Genomic DNA, 13933 nt, shown 5'->3' with positions numbered 1-13933 from the left:
TTTGATAATGATGTGGTCTGATGCAGCCCAATGTGTTACGTTGCAGCCTGATGAGCCGAAATTCGATCCGATGAGGTTATGTTGCGGCTCATTGTATCGCATCATTGTTATTTAGTATCAACCGCATTTGCTGTGCGATGTAGTTGCGACGGCAACCGCAATCACAATAGTGCAGTTGCATCATGTGATACGGTCCTCAATTTGAAAGAGTGTAGTATGGTATTTACTATGTAGCCCATTAACACTTCCACCATCCTCAGCTATAAAAGCATAGTTCATTCCATATTCAGATACCTCAAAACTTCTCTATTTCACACTTATCTGTTTGTGCTAGTAGAAAGTAAAAGATGGGTTTGGGAAGAGGCAGTGCAATGGTGCTACTATTATGTTTGTTTGTGATTCAATCTGAGATGGTTAATGCAGCCATATACAGGGTTGGAGGTGCAGGAGGTTGGACCTTTAACACTGATGGTTGGCCCAAAGGAAAGCGTTTTAGGGCTGGTGATAGACTTGGTCAGTCTATTACATTCACTCTTTCATTCCATGCATCTACTTATATCAGATTTTCAAGTTTTGAAATAGTATAGTTTTTTTTTCATTTTTATTTATTTATCGAATGCTCTTATGTTAGCACTTTAGAGCTAATGGTAGTTAAATACAGTTTAATGTGATGATTACTATTCTACTGGATAACACTTTCATATTACAATTTTCATTCTTCAACCATTACAAAATCTATAGTTCAATTCCTGTTATTACATATAAATGGTAGTGATACATTGTCCACAAGAATCGGCTTAATTAAAGTGTATGAGTTCTATCCCCAAATTAAAGTACTCTGGCTCTCTTCCTTCTCCTTAGAAAAAGTGTCTATAAGAATCTCTAACTCCCAGGAATGGAACCATTAAACTTTTGGCATTTCTGGGGATCTAGTGAAACCTTACACTACTAGATCAACATCTTGTTGGTTACGTAACTTTAATATATTAAGAAGATATATAATGTTTTGTATATGTGTGTAGTATTTAACTATGGCCCCGGGGCTCACAATGTGGCTGTGGTGAACAAGGCTGGATATGCTGGCTGCAACGCTCCAAGAGGTTCCAGAGTGTACCGTTCAGGAAGGGATCAAATAACCCTTTCTAGGGGAATGAATTATTTCATATGCAGTTATGTTGGTCACTGCCAGTTTGGGATGAGAATTGCTATCTATGCTCCTTGATTCATTTATACTATATATTGTTTAATTTGGTTAATTAAGTTTATGTTTTCTGCTTATATGTATTGTTGTTGCAAGTTGCATACCTTAATTTCCTTTGTACCTCTTCTTTTACACTTCATGATCATGGCTAGGCAAAGTTATGATAAGCTTTCAATAAATGGAGAAGTGGGTATGAAGAAAAAAGTGTGCAATGTTTGCTGCTATATGTTACTCATGGATCTTGTAACAATAAATGTTATGTTTATTTCTAGATATCTATTTATGATATCTACTTTAAATTCTTGTATCACATGTGAGTGTTACTCAACGTTCTCATTGTCAGTATATCAATTATTCATTTGAATTACTTTTTCAAGAATTAACGATAACATAAACGGTGAATAATGCAATACTAATGTATAAAACTGTTATATTGTCAGTGTATAATTTTTTTCATACAATTAAGTGTCTAATGTCAAAACATAAAAATATATATTTTATAAAATTTGAGAAGGGGCAGTTACCAAATTCATGAAAAAGGAAATGAGATTTTGGAAAATTAGGTCAAAGAAAGTAAGGAAGCTAACACACTAAGTAGCTACAACTATAAGCATGGCTGCATGGGAAAAGCCAAAACAACCCAAAGGAACCCATTTAATAGTCCATTGAATCATGCAAAGTGTTAAGTAAAAAATCAACAAAATCATTGCATTTAAAGTATGTAAGTAGCGAAGGAGAATGTGAGGATTAAGAAAACATGAGAGTATATGACCTTATAGAATCTTACTAAACCACTAGTGGGACAAGTAACAAGATCATACATATGGATACCATGAAAGGGAGAGGAGATGTCAGCACCATTAGGTTGGGACCCAATGCTAATGATGGGTCCATCATTAGGGGTGAGTCCAAAGCCTTACTTAGCTCGACACATAATAGATGGATACATGGGTGGTTCTAGGTAAAACTCGGGTTGGATAAACCCGAAATTTTACCCAAACTTGGAAAGATAGCTAACACCACGAGGATCCATGTTGCATCAAATCATAGGCCCTGGATATTTAGAATGCAGACATATGACTCAAGCTCGAGGCCTCCATGTTGCATCAAATCATAGGCCCTGGATATTTAGAATGCAGACATATGACTCGAGCTCGAGGCCCCCACGACTAACGATTTTTGGGACCATGGTCAAGTAAGGGTGATGCAATTTAAAACTATCTCCTACATGAACTCTGCTTGTGAGCATGTTGTTAAACTAGTAGGGTCATCATGTGCAAAACTATAAGCAGCAGGGCAAGCTTGTTTAAATATTTTGGAATAATTTGAAGGCAGACATGTAGCAGGGTTTTAAACCCTCTACACCAATACTCATCGGTATTGAATGCGTCACACGCGCTGAGACAAGCGATAACTTCGTCATTGTCCTTTGCAGCTAGCTCCAGTGGACAATTCTGCATCAAATCTCTATCACAGCCAGCAGTGCTGCAGTCATGGACGCCATTAATGGCTCTAACCTATAGAGGCAAGTTGAATCTATCAAGGCTAACATCATAGAAATCAGGTTCACCAAGGGTAAAGTCAGCAATTGTTGCAGGTGGGCTTCTATGGTCTCTGGAGTTTATTTTGGTGCCATAACTACCTGTTTGGCAATTTCCATTGCCATTCTTGTCGAAATCGCAGCCTGTTCTAGCCACTACATCCCTCAGGTTCAGTGTATAATGCTGATTGACCTGGTTTCAATGTATCACCACTGAAGTTCTTACTGTGTTATCCCAGGTCATATTGTTTCCTTGCAGTGATTCACTATGGTGAAATTCTTACTGCTTCAACATGGTTTAGGTGCTGCTAATCAACATCAAATTACTTAGCATTGTAAGGTCCCATTTAACAAAATCCTTCTAGTTCCTTTGCTTCAATGTTTGAGGACCAGAAGATGGAATGGTCCAAAATCTCTCTATGATAAAAACGAGACATGGTATAAAAAATGGTTTTGTTTTCCAATAACTTTACTGATGTGACAGACTCGCCCTCTTAAAAAGAAACAATGAAAACAATAAAATGATGTTCATTAAATCTTTTTGGAAATGTTATTTACCAAACCTTCTGCAATTTTATGACATTTTTTAATACACATCAATTTAATGTTTTTGTGTTAATCAATAGAAGCGATTCAAAATTTCCTTTTACATAGTTGAATAAGACTTGAAAGAATTTTGAGCTAAAAAATTCGTTAACAAGATAGTTAAACCCAAAAACATATCACGTTGTATATGATTATTTCATTTAGAGAAGATAACGAACTCTTGAAAGTGAAACAAATGAAATAAGTGCTAAGGAACTGTATTCTCAACTCAATTGAGTTTTTGCATACATAGAATACTTTCTTTAGCACAAGAAAAATTTGCTCTACTTCTACTTAAGATTTGAATACAGTAAAGATTTCGTCATCAATGCTCAAAGGATCTATATAAGGATCCCTGAAAATTGTCAAAAATGACTAAATCCTCCTCCAACTTAGCTGATGTGGCCAAACATTTTGGCCTCTAATCACCCCTTCCAGAGGGCAGCAAAGAACCTCTAAGGACACTTACCAGGAGCAAACTCTAGCAATTACCAAACCGCGGGATTTGAATAATGTTTACATCAGAAAAAATTAAGCTGATCATGCAACAACCTTCTTTCGAACAATCCGTTTTCTTCGAGCTTTAGGAGCTGAAGATTCAGCAGTAGAGTCTACTTTCCCTTGTTTGATGCCCAAGAGTCCAAGCCCAGAAACAAGTGCATTATTTGATATAAACCATTTTGAGGATGACTTCTCTACATTCTCAGAAGACCTGGTATAAACTTTAAAGTGATCATCTGACTGAGCCAGTGGATCTGCCTCAACCCCAAGCCAAGTGCGCCTGGAGGTCTCGCCTAATTGAACATTCATTACCCTGCATAGAATCCATGTTAAAAGCTGAGACAATAATACATCAGAAGTTCGCAATAAGTTCTTCTGAAACTATTTAAAACATTGGTAATAGCTGCTACAGTGAAGTGGTAAAAAGAATTCAACACTGGTGTTTGAAAAGGCCAGAAATAATGCTAATTCCTTTTGGTAAAAAAATCTTCTGCAAGCAGTTTTCCTTTATACAAAGATGAAAAAATTATATACGACACAGAAAATACTGACTGTCTTTAATGCTAAAGATGTAAGACATGTGTGCCTCTACAATGCCAAGTGGATAATTCAAACAGGAGAATAGAGGGGAAACCACAGACATAAATTAGTAGTAAAAAAGTTGAATCACTAAACTCTAGATACAGAGTACCGTTTCAGCATGAAGAACAATTCATTCGGTGGGGAAAGAAGCAAACCTGAATGCAGTGCTGAAGAACAATGCAACTCCGATTACATCAAAACGGCTAATCATTGCTCTATCAAATCCACATAACAATTGATATCTCAAGTTTGCATAAATTCCAAGAAAAGCACCATAACCAAATGCATTACTGCTCACACTTGGAACAGTCACAGATAACCTGTGATAAGTCAGGCAAGACACAATATGGTAAAATATGTATTAGCACAGAAAATACATTCAATCACAGCTGAAAGTCAACATTTTAACAATTAAATGAATTTTATGTTATTGAACACAGGTGGGTTTGAACCCCTAATACCTTCCCTCCTTTTTACTGGCCAAAGTGTTTGATAATGCACCTTGTACAGCACCAGCACTTAACCCAACCATGCACAACTCAGCAGCCTTGTATAAAAAGCATAGAGCTCTCTTTTGCAAGTCAAATTCCCTAAATGGATAGCTGTTTTCAAATATGTTGTTTGGAAGCTTCTGTAGTGTGTTTTGTAAGTCGAAACGAAATGTATTCCCATACGATCTACAAGGAGCAAGTGACCAAACAACAACTGCATTGCATGCTGCAACTGTGAGCACATTGATAAGTGCAAGATCCCACTCCTGTTTTATCCTATAGCAAGAGTAAAGTAACAATTATTCATCAATTGAGACCATACAAACCTTCATATCAATAGGAAACAACAACATACCTTCCCTTCCGACTTTCAAACTCCCACCATACCGAGAAACCTATAGAAGCAGCCCCCTCTAATAGAAACCTATAAATGAATGCAGGATCTGCAAGCAACCTATGCAATACAATATTAAAATGAAGATCACATTAATAACCAATTAATAATACACAACAACTAGAGAGTTCAAGAACTAAGAAATACAGATTAACTTCCATTTCATAATATTACCACAGAAGATATATTAAATTATTAGTCCTATCAGATATGGTCATGTGGAAGGACATTGATTCCCTATTCTTGTGTTTAAGGCACCTAACAACAGATCATACCCCCACACCATGATTATGATCATAAAATACAATCTCATATTCTAAGGGAGACTGAAAGGAAGAGCATAGGTTTATATATCTCGATGTTAATTAGAACCCCTAAACTGGAGTATAACTCAGATTGTGATGGAAACATACTTAGGTGGTGACCTTGGTCCATATTTTGGTTATTTATGGACAGGACACATAAAAAGTGCACTGGACTATAACTCTGTTTGGGAACATATACCTTCATACCGGATAATTCTTAAGAGTTCACTTTCACTCCATTAATCATAAATAAAAAACATTCAGTATCCTCCATAACTATTATCTATATTGTCATTCTTAAAAAGCTAAAGACATGTTTTCCTCCAACTCTTTTACCAATCAGATGTATCTTTCTTCATTACTTCCACCCTGCTCATCTTTGGCCAATATCGCATGCTCTTAGATTCTTCCTCCTACTTGAACTGACACAATTTTCCATTATTGCATTTTTATATCTTCCTACTACACAAATAGTCTGAGCCAATCCTGTTTACCTTATCTTCAATTCAAGCTACCCCTACCTAAAACATGAAACATTTGATTTTTGTGTATTTTCAATTGTCTCGATAACACTGTTTTTTTGGGAATGTAATGTACTTTCTGAAATGGCCCTATGTATTCAAGACCTCAAATCATAGCAAGGCAAAACCATTAATGAAACACAATTGGTTTTAATCAAAAAGGTAATAATATATAGGAAAAATAATAATACAGTTTAGTCACGATTGCAACAAACTGATTAAAAATTCTCAAGGGAACTATAACTATAAGACAAGTACATATTAGGATTTATGCTTAGATTTTATAAAATAATCGACTAATCAAATGAATCAAAGAAGAAAATGTTAAGAGTATAATCTTCTGGCCTATGCTCACCATATATCAACCAAGACCCAAGGGAAGAGTGTTTGTGAAGTGGTAAGCGTGGAAGCAAATAACTTGCCCTGAAACCAATCTTGCTACACGTGGGAAAATGGAAGAAAAAAAAGTTGATGGATAGGTAGGACTAAGTTAATTAGTAGAGGTTTCAACTTTTTTCCTCAAAAAGGCAGTTAATGGGCTGTCAACTGAAATTGTGAGGGAAATATTGAAAACTCGGTTTCTCCAAATGAAAGTTTGTGCATTTTAGCCAAATTTTATGCTCTTTTCTATCTGTTTGTAAAGAAGGGCCTTTGAGCCAAAAACGAAAAACTAATAATTAAGCAGCAAAAATATCCAGTAATATCAATATTGAATATATTAAATAAAAATCAACATCGACAAGGATAAAAATAAAAATACCTGCCAATGAAAGCCCTTGACATTCCTTGCGGAAAGGTTCGGGAAATAAACCTACTGGTGGTTGGCCTGGCATTGGTTGCTAGGAATTTGACCATTTGAGCTGAGCTCACCAACCCCTAAAAGTGAGATTTCAGTCAGTAAAGTCATATGTGCTTTGCAACGTGAAGGTAGCTTGGAAAATACTATACCATTTCATATGCTTGCCGAAACCCAGCAGGCAAATCCATCATTGTCTTCTGCCATTCATTTAGCACAGCATCCACAAACTTACGGTCAAAAAGCTTCAAGAAGGACAGAATAAATGTCATTCCTTTAGTAAATGTCAAATGACAGCAATTAAAAATGGCATGTATTTAGACAGCAAATAAGAAAAAAGGAAACCCCTCTGAAATTAGCATAAATAAGATTTCTAACCTCTTCAAGAATTATCCTTCTTCTAAACAAGCCACCCTCATCTCCCTCATCACCATCATCAAAGTCATCAAAGTAATCATCATCATCACCATTGTCATCTCCTCCATCGCCACCACCATGACTGATGTTCTTTCCAAGACCCCCACTGCCTCCACCAATGTCTAGCTGCAATATTTAAAACATTGATCACTTTCTGCACATACAAGAGAATTTGCAAAGGACCCAGAAGAAGCTTAAAGAATTCAACTAACTTCCTAAGAAAGCACAAACTGAATTTGTGAAATCACAGCCACCACCCAACTCATCTTTTGCAACCACAAGCTAAAAATTAAATCCAGTAGTTCAAACCACACGGTACGCTACACTAAAAGTAAATATTGTCATTTTATGAATTATTTATGAATCCACAACAATAAAATGGCTGTTTAACACAAGTACTCCTGCATAGCACCCAATAACTAGTCCAGCATCGCTCACACTATAAATTAGTAGCTTGAGGGGAAGACATGGCAGTACAAGGGTAAACAATGTCTTTTTCTCCAAGTAATAGACAAACAAGAAGAAATTGATATAGGTAATTGGTGAATAAAAAAACAAGGTTAAACTATAGTTTTACTCACATTTACAGACCAGTCCCTATATTTTTTCTTTTCAAATCAATCCTTAAACTTGTAAAAGAAGTTTCCAAAATAGTCCCCATCATTAACTTCTATTATAACGTCATTATAATACAATCAATTTGCTAACAGAGTGTTTCATCATACAAATATCCCTTGAATGCTCTTTTTTTCTATAAAACATCAAATAAGGTGTTCCTTCATTCTAGTAGGTGCTTATCACTTCTGAGTAAGTGGTTAAATGGTTTTAACTGCCCTTTTTCTGTAAAATGTCTAGTAAGAACTAAAACGATGACCTTAAACTAAAATATAACACGAGGAGTACTTTAAAACCTTTGTAAGTGGCAGGACAGATTTAAAAAGAGAAGAACTGTGTGGGTTGAATTGAAAATGGGTATAAACTAGTTTTTCAAGATATTAAGCCCATGCTTCTGATGAACTTTGAATTTCAGCAAACCTAACGGTGCAACATCAAATCTTCTGACATGTACTTTGTTGGAAGTATTATTGGTCCTATTGATATACCACAACCTTCTCACGATATCAAAATTCGCACAAAAGAGAGCAGAAATACTAAAGGAAATAATATTTTCAACATTCCCAATGCATAATCATGTATATGAACATACACATCTAAAAGCTATAGATGGTTGGAAGGAAAGGAAAAACGGTCTGGGGAAGGAAGCAATGAACAATAGAGCTAAATTCATATCTTCCAACACTCAAAGCACTTGACTGGTAATTCATGAAGCTTAGTAGTTACATCAGAAAGCAAATGCCATAGAGATTAGAGAGTAAATTTCCCCTCACTTACACTATGTTTGGTTTAGAAGAGAAAAGTTAAGGAAAAAAAAGTTAAGAGGAGAAAATTAATAGAAAGTATGATGATTTTTTAATTGTTTGGTACGGTAGAAAATGGAAAGAAAATGGAGAGAAAAGAATTTAATTATTAATAATAATGAGATGTACATTTGTTGGTTTGTTTTTTTAGTGTAATAACTATGTACTATCAGTGTAAATATTTATACACAATCAGTACATCCTCCACATTCATTTGTATTACTTATTTTGAAGAGTCAATGATGATAAAACATGAATAATTAATGATATAGTGACAATGTATAAAACTGATATATTGTAAGTGCATACATTTTTTTATCTTATTTTTTCATATAGTAAATTTTCGACATTTATAATGTAGTTAACAAGAAATATGATTTTTTTTAAATGTAAAGTGTATTATCTATGTAGTGTCAGTATAAACATTTATATATAGTCAGCACATCATTCACCATTAATAGAAGATGCATTTACACTTTACACTGTATAAAACTCATGCACTCTCACTGCATACATTTTTTCTCTTTTCCACTTGTTTTCCTCCCAATATTGGAGAGAAAATATAAAAGCATGGGTCCTACTATTTTTTTCTTTCCTTCCCTTTATTCAATACAAACCATACAATGGAAAACATATTTTTCTTTCCCTTTTCTTTCCTCTCCTTTTCATTCCTTCACTTTTACACCCAACCAAACATAGCCTTATGGTTTCTTACTAGCAATCCCAGATAAGACTAGGATAGCAATTGGTGGAAAAATCCTCTGATTCTCTCCTGACTCACTCTCCATTGTGACAGAGCCAACCGTGGCAGCAGAACAGCCATTGATGGTGGAGAGACATCTCTGATGAAGCAGGACAGCTCAGACAATGGCAACAGCTCTGGTCTACACATGCTTATTAATATATTGGTCGTTTCTCATTTTTGGAAATCCTTATTCTTAAAAACTTAAAATGTTTTCCTCTTTCAGTTTAATTTTTATTTTGAAAATTGTAATTGAAGAAATTAACTTAAAAGGGGAAAACATAACTCTTCGTAAAAAAATCAGGTGGATAAATTAGACTGCCACATGCCATAATGAATGTGGGTAAATCACATGGTGATTAACAGTTTCAGTTAGTTAAGAATGGAAGTTGCTATTTTCTTGTTTCTGAAAGATTAAACACCTCTCATCCAAATTAAAAAAGTAAATGGTGGCCACTTTAAAACAGGTCAAACTTTAAAGAGTGTGTTTCTCTTTAAAGTCAACACTTCTGGTTAACTAGAAGACACTAGGACTATAGCTGTTTTATGTGTTTAAGTCCAAATAAACTAAGACAAAAGTCACATTATTTGTCTCTTTGCTTCAATTCAACAGATGAAGCACTGCATCAACTATATTCTATCAAATTCTCTTAAATTACTCCAAGCTCAAACCAGTGAGACAACACAATAGGATAACATAGCTCTGTTCAGTTGATCAAACTTCTCATCAGCAGCAATCCAACAAAACAGTAAACATTAGGAAAACTCAAGCACGCTATCTCTTGTAAAACAACAATAACCAGGTCTCTATCTCATTAGATGGGGTCGGCTACATGGATCAAACTGTTGGGGTTGAAGTGGTCATAGATCAGTTTCTTTTATCATTTAACAATTCCTATTATCTAGGACACGTAGGTAGTGTTGGTAGTTATCTTTAGTTAGGTACTTATCATGTAAACATGGGTAGTTTTTGTTTTCAGTTTCTTTCTTTGTTGGCTTTTCAATTCTGCACTGATGTAAGGCTTATTTAAGCCATCTGCTCTATTAAATAATATGTACTGGTTTATAACACAAACAACAACACTATAATATTCCATCATAAATCTACACTATCTCCTTACATAAACTTCTACCAGTCTCCTCCTCACATGTCCAACTACAATATCTCTTGTAATGATATAAAATGTAATTCACTTTTCCATCAACCAGCAATTTGTCGAAAATAAGTAATTAACATTATTTTTTTCAATTCTCATTCAACTGTTCATCATCACTCAATTCAATAACTCAACATTCCGAAACCTAATTTTTTATTAAAAAAATCAAAAACAAAAAAAAAAGAGATAGAGAAGAAAACAACCTCAGGACTAGACTTAGTTTGCTTTTGCGTCGTATCAAGCTTCGATTTCTCCAAAGTCACCGAACCCAACGCACCGTATTGTCCCTTCATCACAGTACCCGAACCCGCCAAAGACGAAGACAGAGCGCTACCAGTGGCAGGACTCGACGGCGCCACAAAGCAACGTTCCAACGAAGACACAGAGCCATTCCCACTCTCCACCTCAGCGGCTTCGGAGAACGCTTTCACCGTCAAAACTCGGAGACGGAGCTTCGCGGCGGGGTTCACCGGCAGGAGGATGAGACCATGTGTCGGAAGCGGCAGCGATGATGGTTTAAGAGAGAGTCGAGACGTGAGTGGTGAATGGAACATGATTGAATGCGCCATGTGTTGAATTTGATAGAAAATTGAAGAGGAGATGAATTTTGTTGTTATTGGAAGAAGAAGAAGAGGTTCATGGATTTTCTCTCTCTAGAGAGGGGTTTTAAGAGAGAGAAAATATGGTGCTTGTTGGAGATAATATACTAGATTGGGTTTTGAAATGGTGAGTGGACTCGGGTCGACTCGGTTTGGTGGTTAAGTTGTTTTACACACTTTGGGTAGGTATACAATTTTCACCCATACTTCTTTCCAAACAATTTTTTTGCCTATAATGAAACAACCTTTTAAGGATAAAAATTGGAATCTTTAGTAATAGTATAAAAATACTATTGCTCATACTTTATACAAATGCTTAAGTTTTTTTTGTTGACTATAATATCTTCCATGAAACAATTATATCATGTTGTCTTGGTGAGGATTATCTATATCGTGGATTATTCATATATAAAACTCGACTATGAAACTTTTGATTGATAGATATGTCAATGTTGATTAACACACTAATTTTGAACCATAAGAATAATGTTTGTTAAGAAGAAAAGTCACATCTCCAAAATTGATTAGTAACTAACGCCTCTTAATTTTGGAGGAGAATGAAAAGAAAGTTTTAAAGTTATCTCATACATATATTTCATGACTCTCAAACATTCTTTTTATCTTCTCTTCCTCTAAAAAACACTACATACAAACCAAACATCAATAGGGATACATTTGGTTAACATAAGAAAACATGCTACCTTTTTGTAAAAAAAAAACAAGTGGGTCTAATTTGGTCAGGAAATTTTTTGTTCGACCCAATTTGATTTCTGAAGAAAATTTATCAAATAATCCATCAATATTTCCTCAATGGGACAATCATCTAAGATTATGAATTATAACAATCTTTTGTAACTGGAGTTGGTATCTAAGCTATCATCAATTATCATCATTGTCTCACTAATAAAATTAAACTAACACCAATATAATATAAATAAGCTTCTTCTTCTGGAAGAATCTCTTCAAATGCCACAATTGCAAGGCCGAAACAGCAATGCAGATTCCCAAGGACATAATGCTAAACCATGTCACTCTTGAATTTGTTTTTCACTCACGGATCTCATCTCTGCTTCCCTGAGTACATAAGCCCAAAACAAGAAAATTGTGCATAAGAAAACTAAAGAAGTGATTTTCAAAATAACTTTTTAAGGGGAAGGTGTTGAGATTATCAAATTTACCTGCCCTTCAGATTGATCAAATCCTCATGTATAGCATCTACTACTCCTTCTAGCTTATTCAGCTCAAGCTCCACTCCCTATGCATCAATTACATGTAGAGGAATTAGCAAAAAGAATAAGAGGAATATAACTCAGTTCACTTGAAATTACTACAACATTTCCTGCTTAAAAAAGGGTGGGTCAGTGCACAAGGTTCTCATTTAATGGGGTCCGGTGAAGGTAGATGTACGCAGTACCCCTGTAAGCAGATAGGTTTTTTCTAGGATTTGAACCCGTGACCTCATTGTCACTAAGCAACAACCTGCGCCAAGCTTACCGAGATTTCCTACTTATAGTGTAACATTGCTTGAAGGAATCTACACAGCTAGGAAGTTTTTAAAAAGCATTTTGAAACAGTGCCTAAAATATGCCTTGGCCTTGAGTAAATGTCAACCCTTGAGAGGTGGAACTCAGAAGTTCTACATGATATTCATATGTACATACAAAATTATAAGTCACTTGGATTTTTACCTCAATCTTCTCTTTTTTCGCAACTGAGTCCCAATCCTTGGCTGCAATTCCGATTTTTAGAAAGAGAACAAAATATAAGAAAGTAAATAAGTAAAGTAGAATTGAAGAATGGGACTGGAAAGAAAAACTAAAAGGGCTGTAGAAAAATGGCACCTTGATGGCAATGGTTGGAGAATAAGAGTGGTGCTTGGGTATGACAATGTATTCAACTAGAACGATGACATTGTTGTGGATTTCTTAAGAGACACACTTAGTGACAGAAGAAGGTAACGTGAGCCAGATAGCTAAGGTAGAAGGTACTATATTGGTTGAGAAGAAGAAGTATATGAAGAGGATTTGCAACAATGTCGCTGTCTTCTCCATGTAATGTACCCTGTCTCTCTCTCTTCCTTTCGGATTTAAGAAACTCTTTTGCACTGCATCAAGCACAATAAAATTTATCCTCCACAAAATTTATCTTCTATTTCTCTGTTGTGTGAGATGATTTGGGACATACTAAAAGGTTATCACATTATATTATGGCTAGAATTAATACTCTTAGATTTGTTATTCATCCTACAAATTTGCTTACAGAAATTCAACTATTTAACTTTTGTTATTCTTAATATTTGGCGGGGCTTTATATTATTACCTCTTCTTAGTGATTTTGGATTTGAGATATCAGAGATCATATCTCTTATTTTTTATGTTACATTGATATTTCAATTTAATTAAAAAATATTATTTAATTAATTTTTTTATAAAACACAAAATAATTTTTTTAATATTATTGGGTAAATGAGGTAGAAATTTTCAATGATATCGTTTTTTCATTTCTATCTGTCTAAGACTTTTTTCAATGTTTTCGACGGTAAATTCACTTTTTTGGTGCACTTTAACTAAAATAATACAGTCTTAGTGCACATTTAAAATTATTTATCAAACTAATATACTTTTTAAAAATTCGACAACTGAATTGTCAAGTTTCTTGGTTTTTTTTCTCTTGTAAACATAATT

At 34.9% G+C, this 13933-nt stretch overlaps 2 protein-coding genes and 1 pseudogene across 2 annotated transcripts; 1 reads left to right on the top strand and 2 right to left on the bottom strand.

The window, feature by feature from the left end:
* Positions 284-1330, top strand: LOC109361030 (basic blue protein-like). The gene is made up of 2 exons (XM_019606322.1): positions 284-513; positions 1023-1330. The coding sequence occupies exons 1-2, from the start codon at positions 348-350 to the stop codon at positions 1220-1222; spliced, it is 366 nt and encodes a 121-aa protein (XP_019461867.1). The 5' UTR covers positions 284-347; the 3' UTR covers positions 1223-1330.
* On the bottom strand, positions 3450-11369 carry LOC109361022 (protein RETICULATA-RELATED 1, chloroplastic-like). Its single transcript, XM_019606308.1, has 8 exons — positions 10854-11369; positions 7295-7459; positions 7069-7161; positions 6881-6996; positions 5256-5354; positions 4871-5176; positions 4565-4729; positions 3450-4140 (listed from the first exon to the last, which is right to left on the bottom strand). The coding sequence occupies exons 1-8, from the start codon at positions 11217-11219 to the stop codon at positions 3867-3869; spliced, it is 1584 nt and encodes a 527-aa protein (XP_019461853.1). The 5' UTR covers positions 11220-11369; the 3' UTR covers positions 3450-3866.
* On the bottom strand, positions 12159-13300 carry LOC109336404 (annotated as a pseudogene).

The sequence above is a fragment of the Lupinus angustifolius genome, chromosome LG01, assembly GCF_001865875.1.
Source record: "Lupinus angustifolius cultivar Tanjil chromosome LG01, LupAngTanjil_v1.0, whole genome shotgun sequence".
Taxonomy (NCBI): Eukaryota; Viridiplantae; Streptophyta; class Magnoliopsida; order Fabales; family Fabaceae; genus Lupinus; species Lupinus angustifolius.
Note: the sequence above shows the minus strand (reverse complement) of the source record. Positions and strands in the feature narration are given on the sequence as shown.